The sequence below is a fragment of the Anabas testudineus genome, chromosome 5, assembly GCF_900324465.2.
Source record: "Anabas testudineus chromosome 5, fAnaTes1.2, whole genome shotgun sequence".
Lineage (NCBI taxonomy): Eukaryota > Metazoa > Chordata > Actinopteri > Anabantiformes > Anabantidae > Anabas > Anabas testudineus.
In genome coordinates this window covers 26,174,092-26,198,736 of record NC_046614.1, presented here as the reverse complement: position 1 = coordinate 26,198,736, position 24,645 = coordinate 26,174,092, and the positions used below count along the sequence as shown (strand labels likewise).

Genomic DNA, 24,645 nt, shown 5'->3' with positions numbered 1-24,645 from the left:
AAAGTTGATGCTCGTTCTGCTCTAAATTCGGACTTAACAAAGGTGAACGTCAGGTGTTTCTAACATTGACAAGCTTAAGCAGAAAAGACAGTTAAACAGACATGTTGCTGTTACACAGTCCTCAATGTGTAAAGTAAATCCAAAGTCTGCAGACACAGTAACCAAGAATGTGTTTAACTGTCTATGAAAAAGGCATGTGGTCTACGTTAGAGGTGTAAAACAGCATGTACGTGTTCACAATCAGTGTTAGGTCCATGACATACACAGCCACCAATCAGAAGCACAGACATGAACAGGACAGTGGGAGGAAGGATGGACCATGTGCAACAATATGATGAGCATGCAGGAAACTAAATACTGCAACTGACAACGGATGGAACTGAACTGAACAGTCACATATAATTTATTTACTGCACATAATCAACTGCAGCTCGTTGTTATTGATTTCAGCTTTTTATTGTACAGTCGTACATTGATGATCACGATCAACACTGAGAAACATCTGGACTGATTCATTGAACCGACTGACTGGTTCCTAATAAACTGGACTCTATGTGAGTTTTGTCAATCTGACCACATTTAGTGGAGGACATAATGACACCAGACTGAAATCCTCACAAGCTAAAGAAGAAGTGATGTGTTTACTTCCTCCATGTCGCCCATCAACAGCCTGTTCTCACGATGGACTGACAGGAACATATTTTATGATCAGTGTGACATGAGACATGTGAACCGCACTCTGCAGCTCTGACCGGGGGTTAATGCACTGACCTCAGGCTGCAGGTAGGAAAGGTTGATAGCTCATGTCCTGTTTCAGAGCCCTTTATCACACTGAACTCACTGAAGCACATCATACATGTTCAGAGAGAAGTGTGTTGGCGTGTGCGTGTGATTCAGACAATAAATAGAGTCAAACGATCCGTGGCTCCATCCAACCACCGCCATCTCATCAGCACTTCAGCATAAAGAATACATGTTTACTGGGTGGACCATTAGACAAGTGGACTACTGGAACCTAAACACAGCATGATCTTCAGGTTCTGCACATACAGAGCTACAGATACATCTATATAATTATAGAGATGGAACAAGTTCTTCACACTGAATAGAAAAATCTGTGTCTACTCAGCAGCAGTCGGACAGTTTCTGCTTAAAGTAGTTCCTCACCGCGGAAGGATATCTGTAACGCTGACTCTTTACTTCACAACTTGTAAATGGGGTTAATTTGGACTGAGAGAACTTCACTGTGTGTTTGATCGTGTGTGTCCTGTAAGACGGGCCGGTCGAGACCTGCTCCCGTATGGAACCTATAACCATGGATCAGCCTGTGAAGATGCTGCCCTACTTGGCTCCTCCACCACAGGCTCTGGTATTAATACTGCATATGTAAATGTAGGATGATTTTCACTTTGCAGTGGCTGACTGAGGAACTGGAACTCACCCTTTTCTTGCCCGAGTAATGTGATTCGGATTCACTGAAACACCTTTACCCCCCAAACGTCTTCTCCTCAGAACATTTTTCCTTTTGACCCTTATAAAAAATAAAATATAAATGTAAAATATAAGAGAAAAGATCGGCTGGAGAATCGAGCGAAGACTCTGGATGTTTTTAAAGTGAGTTCAGAGGCAACAAAGTGAAGAGATGTAAAGAGGAAATAAGGACAAAGTAGAAACCACAGTGTCTACTTTAATGTGGGAGATGAGGAAAGCTCTAAAATATTCACACAGGGAAACAGATCAGTGTGTCACTTCACTGCAGCACTCACAGAAAAACAATGCAAACATGAGGAAGGGCGAAGAGAGGAAATGTTCCCCACAGACACTGGAGAACAAAACATATTTATTTCATGTTGGTATCAGCACATTTGGTTTTTCTTCAGTTCAGTGAAACACGTGCTGCAGCTTCAGCTACTGTGAAAAATGATGTGTAGAAAGTGTCTCTCTTCACACGGAGATGAGGTGGTGAAAAAATGACCTGAGCAAAACAGGAGGAGCAGCCAGAGCAGGCAAACAGGGCTTTAATGCTGCAGCTGCAGGTGATGGCTCAGTGCAGACCAGGTGTGCAGCAGGGAAAGGGAAAGGAAGGCGACAGAGACACCTGGTGGGCGGACTGCAGGTTGACAGGAGGCAGAGAGGAGGGAGAAGAGACAAATGATGATGATGATGATGGTCAGGACAAAAGTGACAGTGAGAGACTCCATGTTGGCTGCTAGGCAACCACAGAATAAAACTTCAATCAAAGAAGAAGAAGTTTTTTTTACACTTAATGTGAAAATTAGAGAAATTAGCAGGAGAATTATTAGAACAGCTGAGGTTTAATCATTAGTGGTGAGAAGTAAGAACTACTGTGAGGATTAAAACACCTGTCTTTATTCTAAACCCTCAGATTATGTTACAAATTTTAAAAGTTCAGGGAGAAGCTGTGTTTGCTAAAATGTCTTTTGTCCGTTGTGACGCACCGTAGTTAGTTACCTGTTCACCTGCTCACCTGTGCCTCTCTCTGTCAGTTCAGTGAACGTTTATCTGTAAGTACGATGAGATATTTGTTGAAATACTTCTGTGCTAGATTCTCCCTTCAGCTGGACATTGTTCTATAACCACGAACAAACAAAAACATCACGGCGCTAATCGAGTTAGCATGTCAATGGGATTATCAATATAGAGCTAGCATCGTGCTAACGCCAGTAGAACCCTGATTTATTTATTTATTAATTTCTGTACTTACTGACTTTATAGATACAGACTGAACATTTAACCAACAATTGAACTGTGACACAGTAAATTCAGTTTTTAAAGTATATCAGTTCACCATTATTTAGTACAATATTCAAATTAGATTGTAATTAATTGATTTATTGGATATTTTACAAATTGTTGTCACTGTTTACTTGTGAACAGTATTTCTACAGTGAGTCATCGGAGGACGTCCTCCATCTGTAATTCAGTGGTAATTGGCTGCAAACAGAGCTGTTAATGGTGTTTGCTGAATTAAGGCTTTAAATTAAAAGTTTTATTCATTTCAGGCTGGTCCCTGCGCATCAGGCCCCTGGGGTCGGACCAGCTGCTCTGTATGAATGGAAGAAGATCTTCTGGGGGACGCGGTGACACTTTGGTGACTCCACCAGCTCATCGCCACCATCTACAGGGCTCCTGCAGCGGGACACGTGAAAACAGGAAAATATGAGAACGTCCAGTTCAAAGGAAGGTAGGTGGGTTCATGACCCCTGAAGTGTGCTGCTTACTGTTGGACAGGGGTCAACACTGTCACTCTGCACCTGCGCAGCTCTGTATGCACCAAGCTGTGATTCACCTTGTGTTCTTACACCTGTTGACTATGGACAGCATCACATTTTCCCATGCTGATCCCGGGCTGTTGAGGCCTCGGTTCATGGTCGACACAGGGTCACGTCAGTTTAACATTTATCATTATTAGTGAGCCTGAAGATTGGAGTGGATCCTGCTGCTTGTCTGACAGTGACAGGGCGGTAGGCTGGGACAGATTTCATTTCTGTTTGCTCACTTGTTGTATTTGAAGAGTTCAGCTGGAAGTTAACTGGTTGATTGAAGGAACACTGGACGTTTGGGGAGGAACTGTTGATTTTACTGTGGTTGTTGATCCACAGTGGTTTTTATCGACCGATCTGATATTGAAACACTCAAGTTTAACTTGCTGCTGCTGTGGGTTCTAGTGAACAGTTGTGTGGCTGCAGCAGTGGAATGATTGACTTCTGATGTGGTTCATAGCTAAGATGATAAAACGTTGAGCAGCTCGCCTCGCTGAGCCGACGCAGATTTGTTGCTGTTGCTGTTAAAAATGACAAACGAACAGGTTTCTTGTTGTTGCTCAGCTACATAAGAGTTTTAAACAAAAAGAGAGAATTCGGTTCTTTCAGTGTTTTTTCACCACTAATCAGATATGATTTTATTCCTGTTAATTAGGAAAGAGTGCGGCTCCTGCTGTTGTAATCTCTGCTGTAAATCCTCTTTTGAATTTGCCACTTTCTGCTGTGTGAAAGGAGGATTATTCATGTGTGCTCTCACACACTGTACGTAAAGTGTCAAACTGTTAATCTGACCACGTGATAACTTCTGTAGCGCTGTGGAGAATTGAACAGGTGAAACTCTGTTAGCAGACATTACTTTTCATTCATGTTGTTTCTACACCTGCTGAGTCACCGGCAGCTCCTGCACACTCAGGATGTTTGTGGAGGAAGACGGGCTGTGTGAGGACAGAGACAGAGTTCATGTCTGATGAAACTGTTGTGTTTACAGCACCAACTGTGCTGTTTCTCTAGTGATAAAAGATTCTTTGTGCCCCACCACAGTTATTGCACCAAAATGTGTCTTTAAATGTTTCATACACAAGTGAAGACAAACACAGAGGATTCAGTACACGTGAAGCTGGTGAGTAATCCTAAGATGAAATATTGACAGTAGTTACATTTTTTCTGTTATTCATCTGCATTAAACCATTTGAAACCTGCTCAGTTTTACCATCAACCAATTCAACATATTCCCACCTGATACTCTGCCAGCTGCAGCACGCTCTTTATTAACTGCTGCACTCACATAAACACTATATATGAATATCACAGTGTTATAAGTTACAAAAGCATACACCATGCACCTCTGGGGTTTGTGTTGTCATGGTAACTGCAGCTCCTCATGATGGCTGAATCTTCTGGAAATGGAAGAAGAGAAAAGGGCGACACACTTACTGACCTATGAATGTTTACATGAGTAAGCGCAGAGAATGGACACTTAGCTCTGAAAACACCGTGTTCTGTCTGTTTACGGAGGAGACGGCGTTACATCTTTGGACGGAGCCTCGAGAGCCTAGTCTCAGGATTCTTTCTGAAATCTCTCTGATGTTGGAAGAGACAAACTGCTGATGAGCTTGTCTGATTTGGCTTCAGATATTTTCATATGTGTATATATATATATATATTCAATTCAAGACATGAAACTTGTATAACTTGTATGTATATATATATATATATATATATATATATATATATATATATATATATATATATATATATATATATATATATATATAATTCAATTCAATACGTGAAACTTGTATAATGTTTACATTCATTCCACAGACTGATATACTTCAAGTGTTTATTTCTCTTAATTTTATATTATAACTGACAACTAATGAAAAACCCAAATTCAGTATATTAGAATATTACTTAAGATCAATACAAAGAAATTATTTTTATACACTCTAATCAGCTCTAATCATCAACTCAAAACACCTGCAAAGGCCTTTAAACTGTCTCTCAGTCTAGTTCTGTAGGCTACACAATCATGGGAAAGACTAAGGACAAAGACACAAAAGGTCATTGCAAAAGAGGCTGGCTGTTCACAGAGCTCTGTGTCCAAGCACATTAATAGAGAGGCGAAGGGAAGGAAAAGATGTGGTAGAAAAAAGTGTACAAGCAATATGGATAACCGCACCCTGGAGAGAATTGTGAAGCAAAACCCATTCAAAAATGCGGGGGAGATTCACAAAGAGTGGACTGAAGCTGGAGTCAGTGCTTCAAGAACCACAACACACAGACGTATGTAAGACATGGGTTTCAGCTGTCGCAGTCCTTGTGTCGAGCCACTCTTGAACAACAGACAGCGTCTGAAGCATCTCGCCTGGGCCAAAGACAAAAAGGACTGGACTGCTGCTGAGTGGTCCAAAGTTATGTTCTCTGATCAAAGTAAATTTTCAGGGTCCTAGAGTCTGGAGGAAGAGAGGAGAAGAACAGAATCCACGTTGCTTGAGGTCCAGTGTAAAGTTATGGTTTGGGGTGCCATGTCATCTGCTGGCGCTCCACTGTGTTTTCTGAGGGCAAAGGTCAACGCAGCTCTATACCAGGACGTTTTAGAGCACTTCCTGCTTCCTCCTGCTGACCAACTTTATGGAGATGATTTCATTTTCATTTTCCAACTGGACTTGGCACCTGCAGACAGTGTCAAATCTACCAGTACCTGGTTTAAGGAGCATGGTATTCCTGTTCTTAACTGACCAGCAAACTCGCTGGACCTTAACCCCATAGGAAAGCCATGGGGATATTGTGAAGAGGAAGATGTGATATGCCAGACCCAACAATACAGAAGAGCTGAAGGCCACTATCAGAGCGACCTGGGCTCTCATAATACCTGAGCAGTGCCGCAGACTGATCGACTCCATGCCACGCCGCACTGCTGCAGTAATTCAGGCAAAAGGAGCCACAATTAAGTACTGAGTGCTGTACATGCTCATACTTTTCATGCTCAAACTTTTCAGTTGGCCAAGATTTCTAAAGATCCTTTCTTTGTATAGGTCTTAAGTAATATTCTAATTTTCTGAGATACTGAATTTGGGTTTTTCTTTAGTTGTCAGTTATAATATAAAATTAAGAGAAATAAACACTTGAAGTATATCAGTCTGTGTGGAATAAATGTATACATTAAACTTCTGGAATGGAGTTAGTGAAATACATCAACTTTTGGAAGATATTCTAATTATATGACCAGCACCTGTGTGTGTGTGTGTGTGTGTGTGTGTGTATATATGTATATATGATCCCTTTTTGTGGATCATCACCATGTTGCAAAGGAAACAGTGTTTGTGACATTCCTCTCTTCCTAATGTTCACTGTGAGGAGCTCAGGTGGAGCTCAGGTGGAGCCCTGTGGTTTGCTGATGGTTATGGTACCAGCTTTGAGATGTGGTCCATATTCGGTACATGGTTTTGTTCATCAACACGGTGGATTTGAAATGAAACAATCCACATTTAAGTGTGTTGTCAGCGGGTCGACGACATTGGACGTGTAGTAATAACTAATTATTCATCCAACTTTAGTGTTTTAAAACTGTTCACTTCCTGCTTGTTTTTCCCTGCAGCATGTGATATTCAAGTCAGGTGATGCACTCTTTGGGATCCTCCCCCCTCCAGCCCTCACCTGATGATGATTGACTTGGTCACAGACATTCGAGACATGACAAAGATCCTAACTGCACAACTACTACTAAGTACTTAAGTAAATGTACTTAGTTACTGTCCGTTCCCAGTTGGGCTGTAAAGACAAATGACCTGCATTGTTCTGCGTCAGTGACCAGAGCAGCCTCTCCAGTTAAAAGTGCAGCATAATGACAGATGGGTGGTGCTGCTCCGTCATGAGCTCCTAAAGAATCCTACTCTCTCTTTGCAGCGTGTGGTCCCCATCCATCACCGGCAGCCGGTGGGTGCTGGGCGACATTGTGTTTATGCAACTTAAAGAGCTTTTCTCTGCCCCGCCACAGTGATGTATCGCCCTGGAGCCCAAAACAGATGATGTGTGCGCTGTGAGGATAGGAGAATGGATGAGGGGGCCGCGGCCGCCGGCGAGCTGGATGCACCTCGCTGGGAGAATCTGTCAATATTCATGTTAATAACAACAAAGAAATAGAGTGTTTGGGCCCAAATGGGGTTGGCTGATGCTGTGGTTTTGTTGTAAGATTTAAAGGCTTTTAGAGGGAGTGTGAGGCGTCGCCGCGCTGGATACTGCACAGTGGGAGAATCCGTCAATTTTGATGTTAATAGCAGAAAGAGTGGAGGTTGTGGTGCTTTATGTGGTGTGGCTTTTGTTTCGGGTTTTCAAGGTTTTTGGGATGTTGTGAGACATTGAAAGCGACAGCACCGACTGCTGAGGCCATAGGAGAATTACAGCTGTTTCAGGTTGGACATTTAAAGTAGTAAGATTGATTGAGCTCTAAAACTCGTTGGTTTGGCTCTAAATAAACGTGAACCTGTGAAAATGCTTCTGAATGTTTCAACTCTTCGCCGTGAGCTGTAGGAAACAGACAACAGCCAACTAGCATTCATATGAATTTAATTGAAATTGTAGAGTAGAGTTTGGAGCTGCATTCGTTTCTACTCCTTTCTGGAGACGTGAGGGCATCAGTTGTTTGTGAATAAGCATGAAACCATGTTTATGACCCCTACAGGCAGGAAACGATGTCTGTCAGCTTGATGTTGTTTTTGTAGAGCCTCAGTCTGTGTAGGGACGAGGTCAGGATGGATGCTCTCATATCTAACCTGCTTGATTTGGGCAGTTGGGCACAGTTTCACATTCAGACTCTGGTGAGGACTAAAGAACTGGGCCGGGACCAGAGGATGGTCTCCGTCTCCTGCTAATTATGAGATCAAAAGTGCAAATGTCTGGTTCTTCTGGTCTGTAACGAGCTGCTTAATGTATAAAAACCTGTTCAATTAAAAAATACAATTAGGGACATTCTGATCAGGTGTTTTTGGCTCTGATCCAGACACCAGTCCTTCAACAGTAGCTACTTGTCTGAACCATATCTGGCCTGAGTTTACCTGGACGCTCAGCTACCCAGTGCTGCTGATAATGAATCAGGTACATGTACACCTTAATACATTAACCACTACAGAAGTGAGTGAAATTGTTGAAACAGATGGTTCGAAATAAAAACCTAATGTTTGTTTTTAATAGCTGGTAACGCACCCGTCACCAAACTGATGTTTCTCTGTTTAAATTTCTTTTCCAGACTCTTGCTTCAGCCTCCTTAAGTAGTTTTGTCAGTTTGTTTTGGGGGTTTCTCCTTCTTCAGCAGGTGAAATCCCTGTTCAGGTCTGGTGATTGACTTGTCCAATCTAAAAACCCGTACTTTTTTTTCGCTCTGATGAAGTTCTGGGCTGAGTTTGCAGGAGCTTGCATCTGCTCTTTTGCAGGAACTCCCTGGAGTTGTCAGCTTACCTGTTCCTAGCATTGAAGCTCGGATCAACCCGCGTAGCAGTTCTTGACTGATCCTCACTGTTGAAGCTAAAAGGCAGAAAAATGTCTGTTCTGGAGACATGTGGACATGAAATGTGTAAAAATGAAATGTGCATCTTTCACTCTGCTGTGTTCATCTCCTCTGGGAAACTTCAAGTTTTTTGGTATTAACTTGAGCATTTAAAAAGCAAAACCATCTAATGATTACTCTCCTTTTCAACCAGTGGTTGAGCTTCTCGCTCTTCCTTTGTTGTCTCTCTCTTTCTTTACTTCTAATGCAGAGAAGAGGAGGACAGAGTGAGAGAGAGATGCAGTTCTTTGGTAGCCAGGTTAATAACTTGCTTTGCTCTGGACGCCTTAAATTGGTTTCCATTGACACCTGCTATCTCTCAGCAGATAGCACAGAGAACCTCATCAAGTGTAAAAACGCTGATGGTGGGGAGCCAAAGAACCACTATACAGCAATAACTTCCATTGCATGTGTACGCAGCTTTTATTGTCACCGTGTCAAATCCCTGGCTTTTGTTCCTCATCTGGTGATGATGTCGCCTTTCAGCTCTGCAGCTCTGTCACTTTTCAGCCGCCCTTGATGCCTTGTTCAGATAAACCATTCATTTCCATTCACACTTTTTAATTGCCTTGCCACGAGGTTGTGCTTATCTCAAATTAAACGTTCAAATATTGAAATATTTGTCATTACCGGGCTTCTTTTTGTGTCAGAAAGGGAAGATAATCCAGCTCAGGGCAGCAGAAGAGGTGAGGGACTTTCTGCAGAGAGAGGGGATGGAAAAAGAAATTAGAAGTTAAATCCTGAATTAACAGCTTGTGTTACTTATGTACAGTATGTTAGTGTCAGATTTAAACCAGTCTAATGTGTGATGGACTGTGAGACAGTGATTTTGAGAGTAGATTTTCTGAAAAGCTCTGAATTATTCTGATGCTGCAGATGATCAACGGCTGGAATATTTGATGTGATTGTGATTACAAACTGTGATTGTAGCATTTATGAGGCAGGTTAGGTGGACACGATGGGAAGTTTACGTTTATTATGTCGATCTGACATGTAATTAATACATTTCCAGTGTAGTTAAGTAGTTAAGCACACATTCCTGTCTCCTGCTGATTTCTAATACACTGAATGGCTGTCACCTCGCATCTTCATTCCTCCGAGCAGAAATGATATTGACAGCAAACAGAACAATTGAGGAGCAGGGAATGATTAAAAATGGAATTATGAACCCACAGATATGAAGGAAACATGTAAATCAGTGACAGGAAGAAGAGTCGTCCCCATGTTGCCCCCACAACCCATTTCCTCACCTGCTCCTCCATCTCTTCATTCTCACTGTACTTTATCTTCTCTGTGTTGTTTCTTAACCCTGAGATTTTATCTAATCAGTTCCGTGTGGAGACAGAGTCACTGTGAAAGATGATTCAAACCACGTTTTATTTACCTCACTGTCACGTTTAGTTAATTGTTGGTAATTTTCTGGGCACTTGGTGAATGATCAGTGAGCCTTTGGGGTTGTCATTGACTGATACAGCAACATTTACGCTGCTTTAAACCAGCTGATTATGGCACTGTTCTCCTGCTGTGGGATTCTGTACAACAGACATAGGAGGTCATTGTATATTTGTAGAGAATGTTGCCGCGGGGTCTTCCCTCACCTTATGAATAGCCAGCAGGTTTCCTTATGTGTGGGAAAGCTGACTGTCGGTGAGTCAATAAAGCTGAGATAAAGTCAGTGGTCCAGTTTTTCTTCAAATTCCTCCTTAACGAGAGGAAACGTCGCTTACAGGGACCCCAAACATTGTTAGAAAAGATTATACAACAAATAGTATTCAGTGACATTAAAACAATGGTGTAAATAATCTGCCAGCCTCCAAAAGTTACTAATACATGAATCTTAAACATCGATTTCCTCTCGGCTTTTGCTTACAACCGTGTTTTTCACAGCAGGGAAGTGCATCCTCTGACTAATTAATGCTAAAGTCTGCAGTTGTACCCAAATTTTCTCTTTTTCTGTTATAATGTGAACAACAAGCGAGGCTGCATTTTCCACTGCAGTGGCTATTGAAGAGCTTTGTCAGCATGTTTTCCTGCTGCTGGGATATCGGAGCCCTAATACGACTACTGGCATCTCATCCCTCCTCTCAGAAACACTAATTGGTTTGGCGGAGACTAATCTAATTGGACACTGAAGGTTAGTTATGTGAATCCACACGGAGCCGGTCCTCTTATCTGTCGCTCAGAAAGAGGCTCAGAGACGGAGGACGGAAATGTAAAAGTTTGTTTCAAGCAGCTTTTAGAAACTCAAATTGTTTAGTTTGTCTTATTGATCTCCTGTAGAGGGTGGTGGTGCGGGGGTGGTGGGTGGGGGTGATAATCTTCTGCATTTATCCCAGCATAAAGTCAGTGTTGACTTATTAGTGTGCTGTTCTTTGTATCACATAGATCCTTGTTTTCCTAATACATCAATACAGGGGATATATTTCAGTGACGCTCATGCATATAGAGGTTCCTCACACTGGTCCAGGACACTGGATACCGGACTTCCTTTAAAAGACCTGCTGCCCCTGCAGTGTAGTTCTGCGTCTCTCAGTTTTACCATCTGTATTTTGTGCGTTTGGACAGTATTCACTTCATATCTTGTGTGTTTATGGTCATTTTGAGACTCTCTTGTTCCTTTTGTAATCTCTTTGGTTGTTTCCAGGCTTTTGGTGTTTCGCTGTGGTCGTGTTTGTAACTGTCTGTGGTCATTTTATGGCTTTGTGTCACTGTAGTGAATCCATCTCTCTCGTCATTTGGAACACGCTGTAATCTCATTTTAGTTTTGTTACTTTTACTCTCAGTACTTTTCACTTTTATTATTGCTGACTTTACCTTTTATTTCCTCATCCAGGAGTCAGTGTGAAGGTTTTTCCTCAGTTGATCTCAGGAAAACAGTGTTTGCTGGACGGCATGAACCTGAGGCCATCTGGAAGTAATGAATTGCATGTACTCTATTACCCGGACAAAGTACAAAATGTCCTGATTTTGATTGACAGTTGCTGTAGGAGCATGTCTGTTTGACAGCGGTTGTCTGACAGATTGCTGGTAAATTGTAGGGAACAAACTCGAGTCGTGGGCAGACAGTGGGTTGTTAATGGTACAGGAGAGTAAGGAGCACAGCAGCATCTAAACAGATCCAAGTGACACTTACAGGTGCGTTTCCATGCTGTTTAATGTGCAGTTAGCAATTAACTGAGCCGCTAATTAGCTATGTAGCCTGCAAATGGACGTTAGTGGGTCATTTTTCCACAGTGCTTGTTTGTTTGGTGCCTCATTTAGCCAGCTGACGTTCCTGTTTGTAAGTTAGATTACACGTGATTATAGACAAGCAACAGCAGAACTTACTCAACAGTTAAACTGAACTAATACTCGGCTGTAGTTGGACACAAGTGCAAAGTCCACATAGTAAATCTGAGCCTCATCTGGCCGTAGGATGCTGATCCAGAACTCCTTCCTTTCACTGGTAGCATTTAGCATGTCTACATGCACTCAAGAACCAGTCTGCAGAAGGCGTGGCAGTAGCTCAGGTGGTGCAATGCAATTCTGCATGTTTTACAGAGTGGGTGTGAGTAAATATCTTTACACCAATGTTACTTTTGCCTCAATTAAATATGTTCTGGATTCTCATTAACCTTCAGGTTTGGCAGGTGCTCAGTGGAGGGAGAAACACACTCATTTCAGACCTTCTCTCCCGTCTATGCATTTATTCCACTCATGAAGCAGCAACTTATCTTGTCGAGATAACAGTTTTTATAATAGTACAACAGCCAGGTGAATTTGGCAAACACCGCAGAGTTATCTGCACCGTTTATTCAGGATCGGTAGCGTTTGTTTTATTGATGATATTCACTGAATTCCTCATGAAAAACAAGCTTCTCAGGAGCTGAGATGGAGCCGTTCATTCTCTGAAAATCATCCATGCAGTTCAGGTGTTCTTTTTGTGCCAATTTCTCCACAGAAACCCACGTTAAATCTCAATTAAAGTAAAGAAAAAAATCATTTTCTTCAGGCAAATTATGATTTAAAAGGAAACAGTGATTTGATTGTTCAGATGGCGGTCACACATGAAATAAATCAAACATTTCCCAAGGCTATTGAAATGAAAAAGCTTTCAAAGAGTGAGACACGAATACCAAAGCGCTTTTCCTCAGGGAATATATTAAAAAAAATATCCAAAGGTTTTTTTATTTCATGTTGATACATTCTTAGACAACACCACAGAATAGTTGCATGAGTGGCCAAATGTAAATCTCTCCCACAACATTGGCACATAAGCAGCAAGGGCAACATGAAGATACCGAGTACAAACAGTAAAAAACATACATGCTTCCTTTTTTTTTTTTTTTACAAGTATTTTGTTTTCTTAAATATATATTCATATTTTTCTCCATTTCCTGTAGTTTCCATGAAAATAAGAAACCAATCAAAGCCATATTCTGCTGTGTGAGAAAGTTATCAGAGGAAGTTAACGTTAAGGAAACAGAACAAAGAAAAACAGTACAGCTCAGAGCAGACAGGTGGAATCAACTGTGTTGTGATAATTTCATTATTTAAATTTTTTTCAGATTCAGTATCAACATCGAACATATCAGGCATGCATTAACAACCTCCACATCAACACCTTTAGTTGTACCGGCGGTCCATGAAGTCACCGGTTGTTCAGCACAAATCCAGTGAAGCCCAGACAAACGGAGGTTCTCTTTAAGTCAGCTACAACACAGTTAAAGGTCGTCATCATCATCATCGTACTCATCATCAACACCTACAAAATACTGGAGAAGTCATGTATGTGCATGTGGAGAAGGACCACACATGTTGGGATGGGACCACAAACATCTCAAACTAAAAGGCCTTGAAAAACACGGCTGATTTTTTTTTTTTTTTTTTTGGCTTTTGTTAACGAGGAATCTGATTTTTAACACCGGGGTTTTAAGATTTAAATCCCACAAACAGAAATCAAATGTCTGATGTCTCATCCTTCTTGGACGGGGTTAGTTTCGGAGTAAACAAGTGACTTCAGATCTTATTCCCAGTCACAAAGTTAAGTTGGTCTTAAATCTATTGTTCTCTAACATAGATTTTCAGGTTGTGAGATGCGCCCCCTTTGGGAGGAAGAGAGGTCAAAGACACTGTGGGAGGTGAAAGGAAAAGGTGCATGGAAATTAAAACAACATTATAGTTGACTGCTGATTAGATCCCTCACCAACACGTTATTACAGCGAAGTGGTTGAAGTAAAGGATTAAAAAAAAGGATTTAGACTTTCCATAGAGATCATTATTTCATTCCATTAAAGATTTACCTTTTTACCTGCAGAACCTGCCTTAGATTTTCAGGTTTTTAACATTTTCAGTGTCGAAGTAATCAAGTCAATGTTGTCCGTACATGCATGTTTTCACTGCAAACAGGAGTTGATAAAAGTTAATTCAGCTACTGTTAATGGTACAATTCTGACTGAATGTAAAGATATAAGGGGTTTTTCTGCAGTGGAGTCCAGAGTGTCAGACTTATAGCTACTAAATAATTAAATTACATTTGCGATGTTTAATCTAATCACTGAAGTAGTGCATTTGTGGATCCACCATCATTCAGAGTAAGAACCAACTCAGAGAATATGTCTGCGTTCTCATTTCAGGTCTTAATGCTCCATTCTGACCTTTTAACTGAAACGTGAGCCGCATGTGAACAAGAATAACTGAATCACATCGGTCTCCTCAGAAGCTGCTGGTTATGATAAGTTCTTTCTCGTTTGTCTTGAACAGAAGCGTCTCCGTTAAATGTCCAACACGTAAAACATCCTGGTGTCTGCCGTTTCTCTTCCGGATGATGACGACAGGCTACATCTAGGAAAACGTACAGTATGAAAATGGACCAGATCTGATATGAAGAAACCGGATTCAGTTTGTTCACATTCACATGACTTAGATTTGGATTCAGCCATAAAAACCTATAAAGCCTACGTTGTCGTCGTTTTTAAAGAAAGTCCAGATTTTAGTACCATATGACGTTTAAGTGATAAAAATCAGATTCCAGGTGTCGGTGTGATCAAAGCCCTCCAAATCTCAAAGTGGAGAATATGGCTTTAATAAAAAACAATATGCATCCAAGAAGCAAGAGCAAAATAGATTCATCAACGTCATAATCATCGTCATCGTCAAAATAAATCAACAACCAAAGTAGGCCGACATATAAGCCATAAAGGACTACACACAGGTCAACAGGAAGGTTGGAAAACTTGCAGTTTGGAAGTACATTAAGAGACGAGAGGAGGTGGGCTCCCTGGAAAGGTCACGTCAGGCCGAGACGGCGGCTTAGTTTGACATCAACAGCGGAGAGATGCAACATTGAGCTGTTCCCAACCACCCAGAAGCTGCGACGTGTCCGCTCATGCATCCTGTGTTTGTTCTCACCATCATCACAAACAAAAAGGTTTTATTCATTTTTTATATTCGGAACAATTTCCAACATCACAGCGTCTTTTTTTTTTTTTTTTTTTTTTTATTTCTTCTTCACCCTCATTCCTTTGTCGTTTCTCGAACAGAGAGAGTGCGTTTATGCCCGATTCTTTGTTTCAAGTCCCACAAGGCTTTGCTTCAGTCTGTGGTGGGCAATGAAGCACATGAGACCAAAACGGAAAAAGAAAAAACTTAAGACCTCCTTCTCTCTCTCCTTCTACTTCTGTTCTCCTGTTTCTTGTTTTTAGCCAACAGGGCAGGAGACCAGACATCTCCTGCTTTCATCTGCGTCTCTCTCTCTTTTCTTTTCCAATCTGTCATTGTGATGGAGGAATGCCATTAGATCACGAGGTCGTTGTAACTCACGTATTTCTTCTTTGTTGCCGGACCTGAGGAGGCAGAAAATGGACAAAAACAAAGAAGGTTCAGATCAGGTTATCAGAGAAGAAGGTTAATGGTAACGGTCGAGGTGAAATGAAGTTAATAAAGTTATAAATATCGTGAGTTGTGAACTCTCAGCAGTGAGGACAGTGCAGTTTGATGTCTTGACTGACAGCCTTTAGGAGCTTTATGAGCCGTCTCGTCCTTATAATACACAGAGATGTGAAGGTTTTGGAGGTGTTGAGAGGTCACAACTCAAGACGTGAAGCAGAAGACAAACAAAGGAAATCCTGATACTTTCTACTGTTCTGCAAACAAAGAACTTGAAGTTGTTAAAACCGATTCCATGTCTCTCATGACTGTATGTGCAGCACAGCTGGTTGAAGGCGAGTGAAAATCAGTGGGTGTGGGGATTAATAAGGACACCATCATCCAGAAACATTACTGGTCACATGGAAACGGCCAACGATGAAACAACTTCACACAGAAGCACAAGTCTGCAGCCAAAGACAGATGGTGCGTGTTCATTCGTCTGTTTAGGTCCGTATGTTCACATGCTGTGTGTCACATGGTTTAGGTGTAACTACAGTTAAGAAAAATATTAGACTTCTTTATTTACCCATTGTGGAGAACTATCCCATCTTAAATACATGTTTCCAAAAGTATGTGAATCCATGCTTTCAGCAAATGTCCTTAGTTTGAGCCATTACTCACATCTGTTACCAAGATCAGACTGTGATGGGAAGACCCAGATTTCTCTTCTGTAAGTAAGACAGGACCCCTCAGATTCACACCTGGCCTGTCATCAAATCGCCTGAAACACCCGATTCTAATTTCCCAGAGGTTCACAGACTTTTACCTTACACAAATATTAAAGACTGGATCATTTCCCACAATAAATAAATAAGTACCTTTTTAAAATCTGATTATGTTTTGTGAGACAAATGTTCTTTGTTGGCAGAATCAGTGGGAGAAAGCGGATGTTGTTCTCAAACATCAATGCAGAGTCTTACAACACATACACAGCGTTTCTTCGTCCATCACTCAGCGGCTAATGGAACAGAAACATTTCTATTTATCAAATGTACTGATCCACTCTGACACTGAGAACTGTCTTTTTTGGTAATGACGTGCTCAGTGAAGTCTAATCTCCATAGACAGATGTTTAAATAGCTGGAGCTACAGGCAGATTCAATATGTGGGCAAATAAAATCATTGAACCAGTAAATAAGGCAGCACAGTTTCCTTCCTGCATGCTCGTCATGCAGCCTACTCTAATAATATTTGTGTGCATCAGTCAGCTTGGCGAAGACAGACAGCTGTGAGGACGACAGGGACACGAAGGTCCAAGTCGGTGTGGACAGAATGGTTCATTAGTGCTAATGTGCGGATTCCCAGTAATAATAGTTAAATAGTAAAAAGTAAAATAATAAGATTCAGCCAAAACACCAACAGCTCTCTTTGCATTGCTTCATTCATCCAGAATGACATGAAATCAGGACCAGTGAAAATCAGAACAGACATCGTTTGTGACGTTGGCTCAGTTATGGCCACCTCCCTATCTCCCTCTTTGCAGCTCTACCTCCCTCGTTACCGTGGTTTCGGACCAGTTTGGCCTCAGTGTTGATTCAGTGACAAATGGCTTCAAGCCAGAAGCCCATCATCAATCACGGCACAAAGATAAAAGAGAATGCACCGTTTGCATATTAAGTCCTGAACGTGTCACTGAACTTTGTCTTAATGTGTCTTATTCACAGAAAGCAGCCGGTTATCTGTCTGACAGGGTCAACTGTTCAATCAGGACTCTATTATACATCACTACACAGCAAACTGCCAAAGCTTTCCTTTCATGGCACTAAGCTGAATTGGTTGGGTTGACAGTAATTATTATTGTGACAGCCATTTCTGTTCACCGAGCTGAAGAGTAGCCTCAGGTCTGAGCAAATACTTAGTGAACGTGAATGTCTCTGTGTTGCCTACACAGGAACAGCTGGTATTTGAAACTGCATTTGACTTTTAGAATTATAAGACAGAAACATTGAATAATCCAGGATAGGTCATTTTTAAAATGCCCCTTTTTTTATTTGTATATATATACAGACTCAAGTCTTACATCATATTTTAAGGAAAGAACAAAAGTTTAGCTGCTGACTAGCTACAGAAAGAACAACCATAACGTAGTCACAGATTTAGTTTCATCTTCAGATGAAGTAACGTAAGAGAGAACATATGTTTGATGCTGTGCTAACCTGTGAAGATGTTAGTTGATGTGTTGGCACAGTAAACGCTGAAATAACACTCAGACACTTTGAAAGAACAACAACAGGCTTATTTAGTTTTTGCTGAAGACGTCTGGGTTGAGGATGAACGTTCAAAGTTGGGATGTTCTGGTTCGGACTATTTGCAGAACCTTTTCTCTTTCTGATTCTTTGTGCTGATGAAGTATTTGTATCTTGTGCTTTCGACCTTCTACATCTAATTATTCGTGATGTTATGTGATTGTTTTCGTTCTTCTCAGCTCTAACAATGCTTCTGTCATTAGCTGCTGTTGTACTGGGGTCCTAAGCTGTATACCTGTATGATGCTCCACCAGTGGTTTTCCATCATTGCTCAGATTGAAATGCTGCTTTTCTCCTCTAGACACTCTTGTGGTTTTTATGATTGGTCCTTTTGAACTACAAATTCAGTCTTCACAGGTAAAAAGCATCTCTCACCTAAAATTGGGGTCTTCTAAAACAAAAAGTGATATCTTGTGTGTACATAGCACTGCTATTAAACCCAAATGTCTACAGTGTACATCAAAGACAGACTAATGCTTTCTGTGGGGACTGTACAGGATGTGCACAACGCCGGGACAGGTTTGTGGCATAAATTAGTCATTCAAAAGTTGTGACAATGGCACAAGACTCTTGAATGATTTACACTCTGACTTTATTGACGGGGAGAAACACTTAAATTGACTTAATCCAATTTACTGGAGTGAGTTACGTATGTGGTTTTAGGAAGAGTAATCCGCCGAGAAGCTAATGTAGTAGGAGTATGTCACTAATGCAGGCATCCGGGGCAGTGCCAAGAAAGGAAAGTAGTGCTTGTAAGGATTCTTTTTGAGAGCCAGGGCTGTATGAGTTTTAAGAGATATAGAGAAGCTTTTGTTGTATAAGGAATCAGCTTTTGGAGAAAGGCAGAGAGGCCTTATAAGAGTCAAATCAGAGAGATTTGGCCTTTGAAGAGCAGCTGGAGCCAGAAGAATGGAGAGAGAGAGAAGCCTTTGTTGTCAGGGAATCAGCTGTAGGAGCAGAGAGGACAGGGAAGCAGAGAGGGCCAGAAGTGCAGAGGAGACGAGATGAAGCCATCTTAAGTGACTGTGGGCTATTACTCTTGAAAAGAGAGAGAGACGAGGGGGGGACAGGAGGGGGCGGCGGCAGCAGGTGAGGAAGAGGCGAGAGAGCGACACTGAAAAGGGACAGGATTGAAAATCGACTGAGGAGAAAACCAGCACACCTGAGGCCGAAGGAGAAGATGGGAGAGAAATGTGGGGGCGGGGGCGGGTTCTGCGACTGGATGGTCTGGGGCCGACAGATGGCTCTGCCGGTCCTCAGAGGATCCTGACCGAGCTGCAGTCTGCCAACACAGCTCCAATAGTGCTGTGTTCAATCTACCATGAGTAAAATAGGCTGAGCTCCAAAGTCCCACAACCCCCCCACTGCACATTAACAAATGGGACTGATTGATGAGCTCATCAAGATCCCATAAGGTGACAGCAGAGTTCCTCCTGGGGCTTCATAGTTATTGGGGGGGCTGCTGTGGTTATGAGAAGAGACGCTAACTGTGCAGAAGTGATGTTTTATCACAGGTTTCACACACTCTACATGATTTCAGTGGTGATGCATTCACTTACTGCCGTGCATTCTACAGTGCCTTTAAACCATGATGCGTTCACTTGCTATTGTACCTACTGAAAGGTATTCCATTAGTAATTTAACTGCTTCACTTGGAAAACAGCGTGAACTACTACACAACTGTCACTCATCATATTCATTAGTGTCACTAATACCACAGCAGAGATCTAGTATCATTGTAGCTGCCTACACTCGGTCCTCAGAGGAATTGAAGTGTGTGTTCTCTGTGATGATGTCTCATAAGTGTTGAGTTAGGGATTTTCCAGCATGCCACATGCTCAGTTTATGGCCCGATGAGTTCAGGAGCAGTGCAGTAAAACCTGAGGTCTTTGGGGTCAAACGTACTGTGGAAGTGCCACTCAGAAAAGCACGCGTGCAGCACTGGAGAAGCCGTAAATCTGCCACTCAAATAGTCATATTATGCTCTCTTCTGCCTTCTCATGTAAAAGTTATGAGTCAATTGAAAGATGCGATAAAGAGCCGTGGACGTATACTTAACATTCCCCCCACACACTCCCCCTCTCTCCCACTGAAATGAATTCCTCTCATCTCTCTCTCTCTCCTCGAACCTCCAGAAGAAAATGGATCAAGGTCAGGACAGCAAAGCAGAAGGAGAAGATTAATTTGCTCTTACCTCTGATAAATTATGAAATTAGCCTGTCAGGGGGAGAAAAACATTATTTGGTGAGTTGTCCCAGAGAGCCTCAAAGGGAATCCCACAGCGAGATGGTAATTTGATCACACTGCCATGTAATTTCAATTTGTGCACTTTGTATTTCTCTGATTTTTTTCTTATTACAGCTCTGGTTTCCTGTGGAAGACGTGCAAGTCTGGTGTTTCTCTTCAGTTCAAAGAAAATCCTGTTTTTCATGCTTGTGTTTTAATGCAGCGTCTGTGTGATGGTGGAAGTTAGAAAATGTTCATTTTAAACATTATAGAGATAAATATGAGGGAAATGGGACACGTTGAAATTCTGTGAGATATGATCAAATTTAAAGTGATGCTGATGCTGATACAGTCAACATAACCTTTTTTTCTGAGGTCAATTTCTAAGAATCTATATAGATTGGACCCGTCCACTATACAGTACGCTCACTGGTCACTTCATTAGGAAAACCTGGCTATTACCGGGCAGCTTGGTACTAGCAAGGCCTCACAGCCAGAGGGACCTGGGGTCTAATCTACAGTATAGTCGCCCAGAAAATATCCCCGACACCGTTACACCACCCGAAGCATCCTGAACCGCTGATACGAGGCAGGAAGGGTCGATGCTTTTGTGCTGTTTACATAAAAATCAGATCCTCGTCTCTAAATGTCACCACAGAAACCGTGATTAGACATTTGCCTTAACAAGCAGTTGAAGTTAAACGATGGGCTCGTGGAGCTGAACAAACGAAGGAACTCTCATTCTTTTGGTACCCATTCAGATTTTACTGCTAATAATCTAACATCGATGACCTGACCAAGAATAATGTTGCTACAGATGAAAATAAACCCTGGAAATAATGTTTTATGCTCTACTGACTTTCTTTTGCTATTGTTGGGAAAAGTAAGGGCTGCCTGGATTATATTCCCTGTACTCGATGTATTTCACTGAGAGGTGTCTGGTACAAATGCAGGACGTGGGTCGGTTCAGGCAGAAGTTACAGAACGAACAGTGTGTTGCTTTATTAAATGATGATAAATAATTAGTGTTCAGCTTTTCAGGTCTGCAGCTGCAACTTATTGCATAATTCAAACATTATTCCCAGGAGACAGATGTAAGAATAGAAACACTTAAAAAGCAGCTGGGGTTCATTCTACTGTTCATGTACAGTACAATATGACTCTACTGTACGTCCAGCAGCTCGTTAGCTTAACTTAGCACAGAGACTGGAAACAAGGGGAAACAGCTAGTAACAAAATCCACCTGCCCACATGTCTGAAGCTGATTCACACATTATATCTTGTTGCTTGAATTCATTCAGAAACAAAGTGTAAAAGTGGGAGGGACTAGTTTTTGGTATTTATTTAACTAGACAGCATGAAAACATCTTCACCTGGATTCAGAGACGACAAGATTCGACCCATTGCAGTCTTTCTACAGGGTTATTTCTCAGCCCTCAAACAACCAGTCCCATTAAAATTCAGTCAATCCAGGAGATCAAATAAACATACGGTTGGATGAGTCAAATAATAACATGGCCTAATAAGTTCCTATTGATTTCCAGTGTCCAGCTTTCCACCTCATTTAACACAGTCTATACGTTACCCTGCAGTAGAGCTAACGAGCAGTTCGAGGACTTACTGTTCGGGTCGACGTTCTCACACAGCTCCGTCTTGGCCTCTCCGTTGGGCCGATCGCTGGCCTTGTGAGAGAGTCGGGACGACATGGTGGCGGCCGTAACGACGGCTTTGAAGGAACGTTTCCTCTTCTGCACGTTGAGTTCTGGGTGGAAGATGATGACGTAGACTTTGGGCATGTAGAGCATCCCGAGGGCCACAGACGCACTCAGGTTCATGGAGATGGTCAGTGTGGTTGTCTGGATGTACAGCTGGGAGGACAAAGGGCATTCGGAGGTAAATGGTAACGTTACAGCTACAGTGATGACTCAGATTCTTTCTTCTACAGTACAGGACACAGACCTTTCTAAAAATGCCAGTGAAACCTTTTGTTTTCAAAAGAAATTCATACAATAAATACAACATAGTTCTATAAAGTGTATGAGAAACCGACCATGAGTTCACTGTAACCATCTCAGTCCATTTCATTGCTGAGTCCGGCTAAATGAGAGTGTCTGACTGGGGAAACATGGCTGTAATAAGCCCGGACAGAAATTTGTTAGGGAACCAAACTCTTGACACTCTTTATGAGCTGCTGAAGGATGTTTTTTATTATGCTCTGTGTTGTCGACCCACACATGCAGCAGAGAACAACAGCAGACTGCCGGGTCACGCCATGAATGTTTTATGCGCTGTGTATGCTGCACTTGCATCTGAAGCCGTGGCCCCACGAACCCAGCGGATGGCTGATATGGGCCCGGGATGAATGCTTAAAGAGGCTCGGCCGCGCCGTAATGGGCTTCCCAGAGTGGCTTTCACTGAGTTCACTCTCACCGTCTTTATGTGTTATGGCCCTGCTGTCACAGTCTGATGTGTGAGACCATCAGCAGTGGTGAAATGGAACTACGTACATTTATTTTTACGCTATTTAATACTTTTACTCCATTACATTTTACAGATTTAGGTAATTTCAAATATAATTGTTCATCAGAAACGTTGTTGAAGATAAACCACTTGTTACAGCAAGTAACAAGAGTAAATGTAAGTCATTACCAGCTGTGTAATGTAACTAGGTCCAGTTACTAAAGTACTGAAGTACAAATTCAATGTGCTTGACATGCTGTTCTATACTTTTACTCTATGAAACGCTGTACTTTTTACTGTGCCGCATTTATATTACAAGTTATTCATAGTTACTCTAGATGACATGGAGTTAGCCTTAAGCAAACCTGTGAGGAATCGACCAGGAGATCTTCACTTCACTTCACTTCACTTCATACATAATAGAACTCTCTAGAACTGCTTCTGAATTGAATGTTGGTAAAATTAGGAGCATCCTGTCTGAAAGCGATACTGAACAACTAGTAGATGAATCTGTAACTTCCAGACTGCAGGTTTACTTGTGGTTCCTAGAGTTTCCAGATGTAGAATGGGAGGCAGAGCCTTTAGCTCTCAAGCTCCACTCCTGTGGAACCATGTCAGACAGTATCTCTACGGCATCAAGACTTCTTTTTGATAAAGCTTATCTGAGTCCTTGTAAACTTCCATAGTGTCTTTGCTTGTGTAAAGCTGCTTAGCGACAATGACAATTGTTAAAGCTCTATACAAATAAAATTGAATTGAATGGTACCAGATAGAATATGTCATTATTATTGTTATTATAACTTCCCCTGTTAGTGACTGAACCTAAAACCTTCTAGTCACAAGTTTGCTCCTCCAACAAAAGTAAAACGCTGCTTACACATGAGTAAAAATCAGCCAACGATACAGTCTGGTGTATTATAGTAAGTACATTTTCATGATAATACAAATATAGTGTTACTCAACTATTTACACAGGATCTGAAGACGTGCTCCAGCCCTGCTGCTTAACTATCACTGCTGTGCAGACCATCAGTACACACACAGTAAATAATAGGATTGTCCGTGATATGAGTAAGTGACACAGCAGCAGCGCAGTGATATAATCACGCATCCCATATTAGCAGAAGACTCAGTCAGGATTAATCGTAACACGGTTTGAGACAGACGAGAGTTTGATATGTGTTTAGAGACATATACAAGCTGAGAGTCTCGAGCGAGGAGACTGTGTTGGGAGGAAACAGTGGAGAAAGATAAGGAGAGAAAAACAATACAAAAGTGGAAACTGATGAAGAAGACATTAATCCGACCTCCTCTACTCTCTAAAAGGTCTGACGCAGCACGACTGATGATCAGAGCAGGAAAAATAGACCTGATCTTATTTTGTTATCGGACAATAGGGGCTGTGAGATCTCAGATTAAGCTGAGAGCGGGACACAGGCAAGGTTAAGTGGATAATTTATCTTCTTAAGTTGAACTAGCGTCTCCTGTGAGGTCCAGTTTCTATCAAAAACCACACACGAGGACTTTACCGCTCTGTAGTTTTTATCTACCACCACGAGTTCAGTCTGCAAATCCTGAGCTGTTTCATTTAAAGGAAAATGAGGTGGATAAGAACTAAGTCTATTTACTCGCGTACTGCCACTGTAATCGAGTACCAGTACTTGTGAGCTTTAAGTTTTTTTCATTTAAAGAAATGTGATAGTGTTACAAAACATTTATTCCATTCAGAGGTGTTCCTAATATTCTGAAGCCCCCGTGTATGTAAAGGGGAGAGACACGACACATTTTACTGTGACCTCCGTAATAAAGCTGACACGTCCTGATAAGAACAATACAGCTGTAATAAAGTGAGTGCACGACGGAAAAGCTCACAGGAAACTAGTGTTAATGTTAAAAAGAAGATAAGTAACGTATGGAAGGGAGACCTTCAGATGAAATAAACAGTGATCAAATGTATTTCTAGGTAAGAAGAAAAA

The 24,645-nt window shown here is 41.6% G+C and overlaps 1 protein-coding gene and 1 long non-coding RNA gene across 3 annotated transcripts in view; one reads left to right on the top strand and one right to left on the bottom strand.

Annotated features, from left to right (window-relative positions):
• The first annotated feature begins 2,477 nt into the window (after nucleotides 1–2,477).
• LOC113155072 overlaps nucleotides 2,478–24,645 on the top strand; it is a 36,446-nt gene continuing 14,278 nt past the window's right edge. The window contains exons 1-2 of the long non-coding RNA XR_003298098.1: nucleotides 2,478–2,525; nucleotides 3,024–3,205. This is a non-coding gene — a long non-coding RNA (uncharacterized LOC113155072). The remainder of the gene's footprint in view (nucleotides 2,526–3,023; nucleotides 3,206–24,645) is intronic.
• Nucleotides 13,139–24,645, bottom strand: part of LOC113155071 (metabotropic glutamate receptor 7) — a 213,178-nt gene continuing 201,671 nt past the window's right edge. Inside the window, exons 9-10 of one of the 2 annotated variants that reach the window (XM_033325996.1) lie at nucleotides 21,828–22,078; nucleotides 13,139–15,316 (exon numbers count right to left, since the gene is read on the bottom strand). In XM_033325996.1, the coding sequence (XP_033181887.1) occupies nucleotides 15,277–15,316; nucleotides 21,828–22,078 (291 nt within the window). In that variant the 3' untranslated portion in view covers nucleotides 13,139–15,276. Of the gene's footprint in view, nucleotides 15,654–21,827; nucleotides 22,079–24,645 lie in introns of both variants that reach the window. The other variant, XM_026349572.1, reaches the window with a different exon arrangement.